At 32.9% G+C, this 13,965-nt stretch overlaps 1 protein-coding gene across 1 annotated transcript; it reads left to right on the top strand.

Annotated features, from left to right (window-relative positions):
* The first annotated feature begins 4,236 nt into the window (after positions 1-4,236).
* On the top strand, positions 4,237-13,431 carry LOC107635584 (histone-lysine N-methyltransferase ATX2). Its single transcript, XM_016339093.3, has 25 exons — positions 4,237-5,379; positions 5,759-5,810; positions 5,920-5,994; positions 6,123-6,345; positions 6,522-6,642; positions 6,748-6,852; positions 7,104-7,306; positions 7,781-7,873; positions 8,032-8,129; positions 8,495-8,665; positions 9,116-9,259; positions 9,476-9,523; positions 9,693-9,804; positions 9,887-9,952; positions 10,035-10,096; positions 10,328-10,384; positions 10,614-10,682; positions 10,808-11,003; positions 11,350-11,622; positions 11,777-11,838; positions 11,928-12,005; positions 12,325-12,420; positions 12,535-12,638; positions 12,794-12,936; positions 13,051-13,431. The coding sequence occupies exons 1-24, from the start codon at positions 4,679-4,681 to the stop codon at positions 12,933-12,935; spliced, it is 3,351 nt and encodes a 1,116-aa protein (XP_016194579.1). The 5' UTR covers positions 4,237-4,678; the 3' UTR covers position 12,936; positions 13,051-13,431.
* The last annotated feature ends 534 nt before the right edge of the window (positions 13,432-13,965 follow it).

Here is a 13,965-nt window from a genome sequence, read left to right as displayed (position 1 = left end):
AGATATAGAGTGTAAACCGTGGTAGGTCACCACGGTTTACTAAGGAGAGATGGCGTGCATAAACCGTGGAGAGTCACCACGGTTTATGTGTGGTAAATAATGGCCAGAAAACCTTGTTAATTTTATGTCCAATAGAAAATGAATTTATTAGCACAATAAATTTATGAGCAGAATCTTAAATTATGTCTTATCAACAACAGCTTTTTATAATAGAAAGAGTACAATAGAAAAAAAAAATCAGATAATACTAAGAAAATGATTTTTATAGTGCTTAAAAAATTGATGTCTATTTACTAAAAAATAAAAAATTAATATTTAATTTAAAATGATGAAATTTAATAAATTAAAAATATTTAAAATTTTTTATGTAAAATAAATTAGAAAAAAATTAGACTCCAATAATAAACACCATGAAATTTTTGGATTTTTTTCTATTATAAAATAAAAAAATATTTTTAAAAATAAATTACACTAACATTAATGTTTGGAATCTGTGTTTTTATTTTTTATTTTGAATTTTTATGAAGTTTTCAAAATCTTAGGCGAACTTATAAAAACTACTCAAAAGTTCGTTTAAGCTTAAGGTGACCTCTCTCATTATATTCATCTTTATTTTTTCATTTATAAAATAAAGATTCATTACACTATAACATATTAATGAGTACAATAAAATAATTACTTGTTAATATTGGTATATTAATATTCATTAACATGCTTATTGATTAAATCTTTTATATAGATTTAATAAATTCACGTATAAGTGTATATTGATACATTAGTATTTGTTAAATTTAAAATAAAAAATATTTATTATATTATAAGAATATTAATGAGTACTCTAAAAATTATTAATAAGTAATTATTTTATTATGTTCATTAATATTTTTTATAGTATAATAAATATTTAAATATAGTGTAAAATGAAAAATAGGGATAAACATAATGAAAAAATAATTGATAATACATGTAAAAATTTTATAGTATATATTAGTCAATAATACATAAAGAGAATGAAAAATTTTTATTATAAATATTTAATAGAAATAGATGATTTTTTTTTCTTTATAAAATGTACTATATAGTGTGTATTTATTAGGCTGCCTTTGTTTTCAACAACAAAATAGGATAAGACACTGAAAATAGGATAGGACAAGACACTGATAGACAGAGACACAAAATTTTGTGTTCTTGTAATTCTGCTTGGTGATAAACTAGAACAAATTATGAAAATCTAATTTATTCTCATTTTTTTCATTAAAAAAATTTGAGATGAAAAATATAATAATAAAAAATTAACAAGAATAATAAAAAAATAAAAAATAAGTTGTGTCTCTTGCACATAAAATTAACAAGGTTTTCTGGCCATTATTTACCACACATAAACCGTGGTGACCCACAAGGTTTTATGTGCAAACAAGTTTCTTCATAAACCGTGGTGACTCTCCACGGTTTATGCACGCCATCTCTCCTTAGTAAACCGTGGTGACCTACCACGGTTTACACTCTATATCTTTTGGCCATAATCCGCTGGGACCTGCCACGGTTTATGCACGTTTTGAAACCGTGGTGGGTTGCCACGGATTACATAGAAATGGCTTTTTGCACATACAGGTAACAAGAACCAGTTTTGCACATTTGGGTAAATATTTTCTCTATTCTATTTATTTAAGTAACTTGCCCTTTAATTAATTATATATGTTAAATTTTAATTACTAAAAAATATTTTTTAAAAATTATTTTAGACATCTTTGTGTGTGTTTGGATTACAGTTTACAAATGGGAGTTTGAATAAAATTGATTTTGCAAACTTGATTTTGATGAAAAGTAAGTTTGTATTAAGGTGATTTGTGTTTGGTAATCTTTATATCAAAATGGATTATAGTAAAATAAATGTTTGGATTATACTACTTAAAATCACTTTTAGATAAAAAATTACTAAAATAGACACCAACTTGAATAATTTTTGTATATTTTCTTATCATTTTAATTTAGATATTTGAATAGATCTTATTAATTAATTCTATAATAAAATTAATATTTATATACTAAAATAAAAATAATATATAAAAATTGACAAAATATATTTTTAATTAAAACTAACAAAATATAAATTTTAGAGAGTACTAAGAATAATAAAAAAAATTAAATATTTATCTTGGTAGTAATTGAAATAAATAAAAAAAAAATTTATGATATTTTTTATATAGTATATTTTTAGTATTTTTAGTACTCTTTTTTAGTATGTTATAATTTATTATTATTATTATTTACAATTAATTTTTTGTTTAATTTACTTTACCTAATAGAATCAATAAATCATATTATAAAAAGATAATAAAAATAATACAAAAAATTACAATTATAAAGTGTATAATATCAAATAAATAATTAATAAAAAATAAAAATAATAAATAATAGAAAAAGAGACTTCATGTAAACAAAAATAATAAGAATTTCATAAATAATATAATAACATGCATAAATGATAAAGTTAGTAAAAGATAAATAAAGATAAAATATTGATGGCTAAAAAACCGTTGTAAAACGCAGAAACTTAAAATTATAGCTTCTTGTAAACGTGGTTTTGAAAGCAAAATCACTTTTGCGTTCATAAATAAATAATTTGTCAAATCAAAAATTGAAACTTTTAAGAAGGATAAACGTGTTTCTTCTCTTATAACGCGTTTGTTAAACACACCCTTTATCTATGGCTCCCACAATCGAAGTATAATCCGATCAACATGCTTGTCCGACACAAGTTCAGAAAAAGCTAATATAAATTGACAATATTTGACGTAGGGGTGGCAAGCGGGGAAGCCCGCTCCGCCCCGCCCTGCCCCGCCAAAAGCCCGCCATTTGGCGGGCTGGCCCACCCGCCCCACCTAGTGAGGCAGTCCCAAAATCCCAGCCCGCCCTGCCTAATGGCGGGCTGGCGGGCCGGCGGGCTAAACTCGCCACATATCATTTTTTTTTACTTTTAACTATTAAATAATATATATAAAGATATAAAAAAAATCTCTTTTATTTTTTACTTTTAACTATTATAATTTCTAAAAAGTATAAACAAATTATAATTTTTGTATTCACAAATATTAAAATCTTTGTAATTATAAATATCTAATAAACATAATTATAAACCAAGTTTTCATTCAAAACATAATTATAAATATTGTTTCCAAAGCAAAATAAACATAATCCAAAACCTAATTAACAATATTGTCTCTAAAACAAAACAAACATAATCTAAAACACTCAATTTTCATCTTCATTCTCTTGTAAGTTGGGTTGGGGAAAGTTGGATTTTGGTAAAAAAAATTATAAAAATACCCCTTACTAAAACAATACTAAGCCCGGCGGGGAAGCCCGCCCCGCCCCGTCCCGCCAAAACCCGCGGTTTAAGCGGTGCGAGTTAAGCGGGCTTTTGCTATTTAACGATCCCAATTTTTCAATCCGAACCGTTTTTTGGCGGGTTACGTGGACCGGCCCGACGGATTTAAGCCCATTTGCCACCCCTAATTTGACGGTTATCTGTAATGAAGATGTTATTTGTTTTCTCTTTATTATTGTGTTGTTTTACATTTTTATGTGACTATTAAAATTATTTTTTTCTAAAATAGTTTACGTTTAGTTTTTTCTTTTTGGACATTAGTCCCGTGGTTTATTGAATAAAAAAGTAATTTTTAAAAAAAAAAGTCTAAGGGGTAAGTAATTTTTGTATTTTATAGCCAGTATTTAATTATCAAAAGAAAAATGAGTGATCTTTTATTATTAGATATAATTTTATACCATTAAAAATACTATTAATGACTAATTAATGGTTATAAAATACAAAAATTACTCACTTCTAACACTCCTCCTCAAAAAATTTACAAATTATATAAATTTGATTTTCAGATAAAAGCGAAGATATCTACTATTTGATCCTATTTCAAACAGCTATTGTAATAAAAATTTGCATATCGAATAAAACTTTAAATTTAAAAAAAAAAACTATCTATCAAAAAGGATTATCTTAAAATTAACCAAATTTAAAATTGCTTAGAAATTAGTTAGAACATGACAAATTAAAAAAAAAAAAACACAAACACATTAGACACACAAGATCTGAAAAATCTGAAACAGCTGATCGCTTTGTTTGAGTTTGAAGCAGACAGCAGATTCAATGCACGTTTGAAGTTGCCAAGGAAAAAAACAAACACATCAAAGACTTCCTCATTCAGCTCACTACTATGCTCAGCTAAATCAAATAAATGGTGTAAAAAAAAAGTATAAATTGTTTTGTTCTTTAATCTTTTAATTAATAATTAATAACTAAAAAAATAAAAGTGATAACTTAAAAATAATAATTAACAAAATAACAACAATTAATAATTTATTCTTTGCATGCTGACAGCTTCAGCTCAACATAAGAATTAAGAAAAGGAAAGAAACATAGCAGCTTCATCACTTGACCAGAGAGTGAGAGAGAGAGAGAGTGTGTGAGAGAGAAAAGAGAGAGAGAGAGAGAGAGAGTTTTTCTTTTCTCCCATTCTTCACACGGCGGGAAAACACACATTTTGTTTGTGCCCAAATCCAATAACGCCCCTCTTTCTTTCTCCCTCCAAAACCCTAACATTCCCAAAAATTCCCCTTTTTTCAGTTGCTTCATTCTCTCTATCCAATTCTCTCTCTTTCTGCAATGGCATTCCTTCCACAACCACGTGAATCAGCAGAACCCGAAGATTGCGAAGAAACCATTGTCACAACCGCAACAGCGGCAACTACAGCTAGAGCAATAGCAGCAGCAGAAGAAGATAACGGAACCATCGACGTTCATACAACAAGAGGCGCAACCATAAGGTACCTTCCATTGGATCATCTCTACTCTGCCACGTCACCCTGCAGTGGCTCCTCCAACGTCATGTCCAAGAAAGTTAAGGCTCGCAAGCTCACACCGCATTTTCACCAAAACGACGACGTTAGCGCCAAAACGACGAACTGCAACAACAACGGTGATGATGATGCTGAGAATGTTTCTACTGATAGTTCTGTTGTTGCTGTCCCGCCGAATGATGTTGACAGCAATGATGATAAGCCACCGCTAATTTTTGTTTACTCTCGGCGGCGAAAGAGGGGTGGTTCTGATTCTACTACTGCGTCGTTTTACAATTCACTATCGGGTCGGGCTGGGAAGGACCCGGCGGAAAGGGTGGCTGCGAAGAAGAGGAAGATTGGGACCACCGAGCTGGAGAAATTGGGAGTGGATTTGGGCGCGTTGGGAGTGCTTGACAACGGGCCTAGATTGAGAGAATGCCGCATTAGTAATAACGATGGTGGTGGTGGTGGCGTTTCAGTGGAGAAGTTGGTATCTGAATCTCGTACAGTGAAGAGATGGGTTGGGTAAAATTTCCTTTTTTTTTTTGTTTCTTGCTACTTCAGCTAAAATACCAGTTATTGAAATTGGGGAATTCGTGTTGAGCATGTATCCACTTTGTTATTTTTGTGGGGTGTTTTCGAAAAAAAAAAAAATCCACGGAGCTGAACTTTGCTGGTTAAATATATAGGCAAGTTGGAAGTTTTGAGCTCCGGCATTTAGTGTGTTTGGATTATAGCTTAATTTAGGTTTCAAATGTGATGATAAGTTTATTGAAATAATATGTTGCAAAAGAGGCTCTAAGGCTATGTGTATTTTGTTGTTAAGGGTTTATGATATCTGCATGTTAGAAGGGAAGGAACCATTCTTGGAATCTTAAGTGAATGTTAATTGCACTTAATGCAGGTTGAGTTTTGATAATGCTGACCCTGAGGCGTTCATTGGGTTGCGATGCAAGGCAATATTCTGTACTTTTCTTCGGTTACAAGTTTTGTGTTTGTAACACCGAGTTTGTTCATGCTATTTTATTGCAGATTACTGACAATGGAGGTGATTGTTTTATGCAGGTGTTTTGGCCAATGGATATAAAATGGTACGCTGGCCATGTCAAAGGTTATGATATCGAAACTAAGATACACCATGTAAGGCCTTCACTTATCTCAATTATTACTTACCTTAACTGAAAAGCTATGCAAGTCTCTGATTTCTGTGTTTGGTAATACCGGACGATTTCTTATTTGAGAGATCTATATAAATAAAATATATGCAGGTTAAATATGATGATGGCGAGGAAGAAAATTTAATTCTTTCAAATGAAAATGTGAAATTTCATATCTCCCGCGAGGAGATGAAGCGCTTGAATTTGAGTTATGGCAAAGTTCGTGACAGTAATGTCTCTGATTGTGATGTTGAAGAGATGCTTGCGATGGCTGCAAGTTTGAATGATTGTCAACAATTTGAACCTGGAGACATCGTATGGGCTAAGCTAACAGGTTTGCTAAAATTACTTTTTTTTTTCTTGTATTCACTTCTTTCCTCAAACTGTATACTAGGGAGGTCACGTGATGTCTAATCCATGTTGTTTGTTTAGTTCTTGCATTATCTGTTACTAGTCGATGATGGTATTTTTATAACGACTTCGTATCATATTATTTTGTTTGTTTTGTAGGCCATGCAATGTGGCCAGCTGTTGTTCTGGATGAATCACTTGCACGCAAGTGCAAGGGTTTGAATACATTGGGAGGAAACTCAGTTCCTGTCCAGTTTTTTGGCACCCATGACTTTGCAAGGTTTAGTATTATGTTAAAATTAATGGGAAAAAGTTGTTCTTTGTGTTCAGTGTAAGACTTTTGCCTTTTCACTCTAGACTCATTCTACCTTTTCCTGTTTTTCAGGGTTAGACTGCAGCAGGTGAAATCGTTCCTAAGTGGACTTCTTACTGAACTATACACAAAGTGCAACAAAACCAGTTTCTTTGACAGTATGGAAGAGGCAAAGAGGTAATGTTAACCATTTCGCCCTTTTATGTTCATCAGGTCTCACTTTTGGCAACTATAATATCAAAAAGAGGGAACAAATGCTGTTTCAATTTTAATGGTCAAAGTTATGACCAGTTAGCATTTTTTGCAGTTATGAATTCTTAATGTTTATCTTTGGTCCTTAGTTCCTTACGTACTGTGCTTTGGCATTCAAAATTGAATAGGGTTCACATGGTAGCTCAGATTTGTGGTTTTTCAATTTGACATAACAGGTATTTAAATGAACAGAAACTTCCCTCAGAGATGCTAGCGTTGCAAAAAGGATGTACAGCTGATGACCGTAAAAATGTAACTGGAGAGGATGGACAGTGTACAGATTCAGGAGAAGATTCTTTGAGTGACAAAGAGCCTTCCATAGCACTGGAAAACATTAAATTTCCCTTAGAAGTAGGAGACCTACAAATTATAAGCCTTGGTAATTTGTCAATATCCGCAGTTATATTTCCCTTATGTATCTGCAGCAAGTAGTTGTATTAAACGTGACAAGTAATAGTGTCCAAACAAAAGGCTTTGGTTATTTTTCATAGAATATTTTACATGATCAATCAACCATTAATATCTTTTGCTTTTACAGGGGAACAAATGCTATAATGTGTACTTTCTTGCCTACTGATATCTAATTGCATAAAGTTTTACAATCAGAGTGGATTAAATGTAAATTCTTTAATAGCTTTGAATACATGGATCAATATGGCTCAAGTCTATGGCATTTTCAACAGAACCTGATTTTTCCCCATAAGAATAAATATAATGGCTGAATGATACTTCTGTATAGATTTACAGCATGCATATTATGTAATTATATGTCAGCAGAGAGCACCACATATATGAGATTCAAGTTATCAAAGAGCATTGTACTCAAATGGAATTTAAAACTCATCTTTTTCAGGGAAAGTAGTTGAAGATTCTTCATCTTTCTGTGATGGAAAATCCATCTGGCCTGAAGGGTACACTGCAGTGAGGAAGTTTACTTCAGTCACTGGTGAAACATTTATTTATCTATTTATGGTTATTTGGGCTCTTTGTATGTCATATTCTTATGTTTGTCGAAGATGATGTAAACTTTTTCTTTTTCATGTTAATATAGTAGTTTTCATTCTGTTGTTTAATGCCCTTTATTTTCTCCCTTCGATTGTTTAGATGCTAAAGTATCTGCTGCTTATAAAATGGAGGTCCTGAGAGATCCAGAGTCCAAAGAACGACCTCTATTTAGAGTGACAGTTGATGGTGGTGAGCAGGTTGGCTTCTACTCTAAGGAATGACTTTGCTCCTGGATACATTTGTCTCTCTGGATACATTTTTCTACTAATATTTGATGTTCTTCCACTTGTTTTATATATATAAAAAAAAAACTTTTATGTCCTCTTTAATTCTTTTTAAATTTCCCGTTTTGTTTGACAAAATACCGTGATCTATGGCGGCATTCAGTCTGTCTTTTTTTTTTTATGACAGGAAATTGTGTTTATTTGATCATTGTTGAATTCCTTTGTTGTCTTGACCTTACTATTCAACTCGTATTTTTCCATGTAAAAAAGAGTAGAGAGGGACCTATTTTGCTTATTACTTTGAGTTTTGTTAATATAACATCAAATGTCTGGTACAGTTCAACAATCATACACCATCAGCTTGCTGGACCCAAATATACCAAAGGATAAATAAATTAGAAAGGGATGGTTCTGAAGCTTCTGTTGCGGAAGATAGGGTAGAAAGCGGATATGAATCTGGGACTGATATGTTTGGTTTCTCCAATCCTGAAGTGGCTAAACTAATACAGGTATTCTATTTCATTCTATTTTTTCTTTTGACCTCGAACATAAAGTCAATACTTTCGAAATTAATGAAATGGACTGGAAATTTTTGAGCTATACCCTATAGGAGACCTATAACCTAAAAAGAGTTCCATTACTTAATGGTATATTTGTGTTGATTGATCCATGCAGCTGGTTGAATGAACCTACCTCGTGTTAAAGCTTACTTGTTTTACTGAGAAGCTGACACTTGTAGGGATTGTCAGTCTACTCACTTGTTCTACTTCTCTTACTGTACATTATCTTCAGCTTATTATTGGCCATATTATAATCATTTCTTTTATCTCTATTTAATCAGTCTCTTTCTCTCTTTCACATGTCAACTTGAGTTAGCCAATTGTTTTGCTATCATACCCATGTTTCAACCTATGCACCCGATGCTTAATTTTCACTGAACGAAGTCTTGTCAATTCCAGGGATTATCCAAATCCAAAGTTTCTTCAAAGAAATCAAGTTTGAAGTTAGGTTCCAGAAGATATAATGACCTACCTGTTGGTTATAGGCCGGTTCATATTAATTGGTTTGATCTTGATAAGTGCAATGTCTGCCACATGGATGAGGTATATCCTCTCTCTTTCTCTTTCTCTCTCACACACACACACACACACACATCTTTAATCCTCCAAAGCATTCTATTTAACGTTTTCGCTTTTTATTTATCCTTTCTTTTGTGACCCAGTTCATTCAAGGAAATAAAAACATGTTACTTTATTGCTTGTTTATTTATTATTTGGTTTTATGTCTTGCATGCTAATGGGAATTATTTATGTTGTAAGGAGTACGAGACCAATCTGTTTCTGCAGTGTGACAAATGCAGGATGATGGTATGACCCCCAAAATCTTTTATGCAACTCTTTCTCTTGATTATGCAGATTATATATGAATATTGAGGTTAACATCTGTCTTTTACTTCCTAGTGAATCATTAAAAGCTCTAGTGGTTTATCCATTTATTGGTATTATCATAGTGAGCCATGAATTATATTTTTCATAGGTGCATGCTAGATGCTATGGAGAACTGGAATCTGTTAATGGAGTGCTATGGTTGTGCAACTTATGTCGATCGGGTGATCCTCCACCACCTTGTTGCTTATGTCCACTAATAGGTATGATGAGTTCTGTACAAATTATGCTGTATTAAATATTGACTTACACAACATTTAGTATTTATAATTGAGTTTCTTATAGGAGGGGCAATGAAGCCTACAACAGATGGCCGATGGGCACATTTGGCTTGTGCTATGTGGATACCTGGTTTGTTTGTGTATGACTTAAATTTTCTTTATTTCACTCAATAGCTTGCTTATATTTGCTAAGAGTTTATAAAATTTGTCAGAGACTTGCTTAGCTGATGTCAAAAAGATGGAACCTATTGATGGTTTGAACAGAATCAGTAAGGTAGGCCTCTATGACTAAGAATTTTATTATTTTCAAGGATTTTTTTAGTTTATAAGTTTTTGGTTAGATCAGAATTTCCAGTATTTATCTTTTTCTTTTATAATCTCCATCTGATTGCTTGTGTCATTTATTTCATGGTGATAATGTTTTGACCAGAGTCTTTATTCAGTTCATGCACAACTTTTGTTGATTTACTTTCCTATTGATCCTGAGATTTTTTAATCTGAACAGGACCGCTGGAAGTTGTTATGTAGCATATGTGGTGTATCTTATGGTGCTTGCATCCAAGTAAGTAGTTTGGCTTTTGAGCTTTTAATAGAAGAGTACTTTAAGTAAGCATTTTCTAGTTGGAGCAGTAGAGCACTGAATCTCCATTAAGGCACTAACTGAACCATAAAGAACAACCAGTTAGTGGTTAAATGCACAATCATGTGCATGATTTTTTTTTCTTTCTTTTTGAAAGACTCTATGCGATACTTAATTGTATTTTTCTCTATTTCACATATCAATTCTGCAGTGTTCAAACAATTCTTGCCGAGTAGCATATCATCCACTTTGTGCTCGTGCTGCTGGTCTTTGTGTTGAGGTATTTCTCCTTTGTTCTTATTCAATATACCATGTTCTATTGATTACTCTGTTTGACAGAGTGTGGTGTTGGCTTTGATACGATTCTTTATCCATTTATTTATTTTTAATTTTCATTATTTATAGCTTGAGAATGAGGACAGGCTCTATCTACTTTCTGTTGATGATGATGAAGAGCAGTGCATTCGACTGCTTTCTTTTTGCAAGAAACATAGGCAGCCATCTAATGAACATTCTGTTGCCAATGAACGAATTGTTCGAGCTGCGGGTCCATGTTCTGACTATGAACCACCACCCAACCCATCTGGATGTGCTCGAAGTGGTAAAATATTTACCAGTCCTTTTTATTTTTATTGAAGCACATAGTGGAGCCTTGATAAAAGGGTCCCAAAACTAGGAAAGGTAAAGCTGTAAAAGGTTTTTCTGGATGTTTTATCTCTCTATGGGTGTTTGGGTACAGCACTTTCCGGGACCCTGTGTTAACACGGGATGCTATGTGCACTGGGCTGCCCATTATCTCTGTATGTTAGCTCTTATATTGGCTACAGGAAATGGATTCCTATTCTCTAGATATGGGTTCTCATGTTGCTTTGTATGAATTCTTCAGTACAAATAATTAATTGATAATGGGATTGACTAAAACGTCTGTTTTAATTCTTCTTGGGCAGAACCATATGATTATTTTGGCAGGAGAGGACGGAAAGAACCTGAAGTTCTTGCAGCTGCATCGTCAAAACGTTTGTTTGTTGAGAACCAACCATACCTAGTAGGTGGGTACTGCCAGCATGGGTTGTCTAATGAGCTAGAACCTTCTGGCAGAGGAGTCTTCCCCCAAGTACATAGGCTGAGGACCTCTTTGGGTGATGATTCGGGTGACATACTTTCTATTTCAGAGAAATACAAGTACATGAGGAAAACTTTTCGCAAACGGCTAGCATTTGGTAGGAATCATTCTCTGCTTTATATGATCAGAAATGTTATATATGTATTTGTTGCCTATTGCTGGCCTAAAGCATCGTAATCTACTTTCATAGCAATGAAGCTGTCCTGTCTCGTTATAACATATTCGATATTCTGTGTCTACCAAAATTTTAGGGAAATCAAGAATTCATGGATTTGGCATATTTGCAAAGCATCCATATAAAGGTGGAGACATGGTAAAGATAACATTCTCATTTAAATGGCCCTACTTTATATTAGAGAAATTAATCTTGAAGGGGTGATTGTAATAATTTCCTCTCTCCAGGTGATTGAATACACTGGTGAACTTGTTAGGCCTCCCATAGCTGACCGGAGAGAGCGCTTCATATACAATTCTTTGGTGGTAAGTTTTTCTGAATAATTATATCTGCTTGCATTAAAGGTGACATTGTTGTCTGGCAACTAATTTGTTTGAGAATTAGATGTCCATTGAATCAGCTTCAATCATTTAGTGATATTACATTGTTCTTTGTTTTTATCTTCCCCCTACCCTAACACAAAAAAAAAGGAATATTTTCAAATTTCAGCTCATCAATTGCCAACATGGACAAGAATGATACAACTATTGCAGCATCTGTTATGAATAAATCTAGTTACTATATTTTATCTTCTGGAATATGCTTGTGCAGGATGTTCTCACTTTGTCTCTTTCCCTTGTACAGGGTGCTGGAACATACATGTTCCGGGTTAATGATGAACGAGTCATTGATGCCACTAGAGCAGGAAGCATAGCTCATTTAATTAATCATTCTTGTGCAGTGCGTCCTTTCTCTCTTAAATTTGATTCGGTTTTTGTACCTGCATGTTGGATGAAGAACAAGAGTCAGATCTTCAATTTATTGCTCACCTATATAGTTTCTGTTTCTGTGCAGCCGAATTGCTATTCGCGAGTTATTAATGCTAATGGGGATGAGCATATTATAATATTTGCAAAGAGGGACATTAAACAATGGGAAGAGCTTACATATGATTATAGGTTTCTCTCTTCTTCAAAAGAATTATGATATGCACACTAAACAACCATACAACTGACTTTTATATTGGTTTTAGCTCTGTGCAAAATTGCAGTTTTCAAATATATTATACTTCATTGTTTAATATTGTGCTGACTATATTTGTTTCATGTGACAGATTTTTCTCAATTGATGAGCGGCTTTCTTGTTACTGTGGTTTCCCAAAATGCCGAGGTATAGTTAACGATACTGAGGCAGAAGAGCGAGCTACTGCTCTGTATGCACCTCGGAACGAGTTGATAGATTGGAGAGGAGAATGAGGTAAGCAATTGCGAGTGCTCTTGCAGTGTGACACCTTTGGTCATTTCTTGTCGATTGAGGTTCCCAATTAGACTATTAGAGTCTCCCCCATTTCTCTTTCTTCTTTTGTTGCAGATTTTTAAATCTTTATGCACAGAAGTTGTAAGATCCATCTGGATCCTTTTTTGTCCAACTACTTCTGCCATGGATTCTACGAGTTTCCTGAACGACATTGTTGTACATATCCCATTGCTTCATCGTAACTCCAACTGAGAAGCTTATGTCAGGCTCGCGATTGTGGGGTTCCTTTGGTGTTACTGTTATAGTAATTTGGAAAGACACCACCAAACCTATTACAAATGCCACATTTGAAATTCATTGCCAGAATTAAGGCCTCTGTTTAACTTCAACCAACTTGCTGAGATATTGTAACTTGCCATTGGATAGGTACACATTTGTAATTACATTAAAGCTTCATACAAATGAAATGAAATTTAGAATTCGAATTATAGCAAATGCTGATTGCAAAATTGCCTGCCCATCATAGGAATGCCAAATGCACATTTACTATTACTCTTATCTTATTATGCTTATTATTTTTATTATTGTTGCTATATTCTTGTATTGAAAGATAGCTATTCCATGAATTTTATCTCATTGAGACTGAGCAATTCATGAGCTAGCCCAAGCTCATCAATTATGCATTTAGTGATTTAGTCTCGTTCTTTAATTAAAGTTAACCTGTTTGGTTCATTTCTGCCCATACTGAGGAGCCACTAGCTCCTTACTCCAAAAAAGCCAATTTTATCCCCTACACTAAACTCAATACATAATTGACTTTTGTAAAGGACAAAAATAATGCTGAGATGTCAGGATATTGAGTTTAATTCTAAGAGATTATTACTAGATTATTACTTAAATATTATTGTACATTTCATTTATTCTAAGTTTTTTAGCTAAAATATTTTTAAAATATGATATATAATTGAAACATAGTATACTCTTTCAAGAAATTAGTTCAAAATAAATTTATATTGTATTAGTTTTCAA

This window comes from Arachis ipaensis, chromosome B4, assembly GCF_059453495.1.
Source record: "Arachis ipaensis isolate K30076 ecotype BB chromosome B4, ASM5945349v1, whole genome shotgun sequence".
Lineage (NCBI taxonomy): Eukaryota > Viridiplantae > Streptophyta > Magnoliopsida > Fabales > Fabaceae > Arachis > Arachis ipaensis.
Note: the sequence above shows the minus strand (reverse complement) of the source record. Positions and strands in the feature narration are given on the sequence as shown.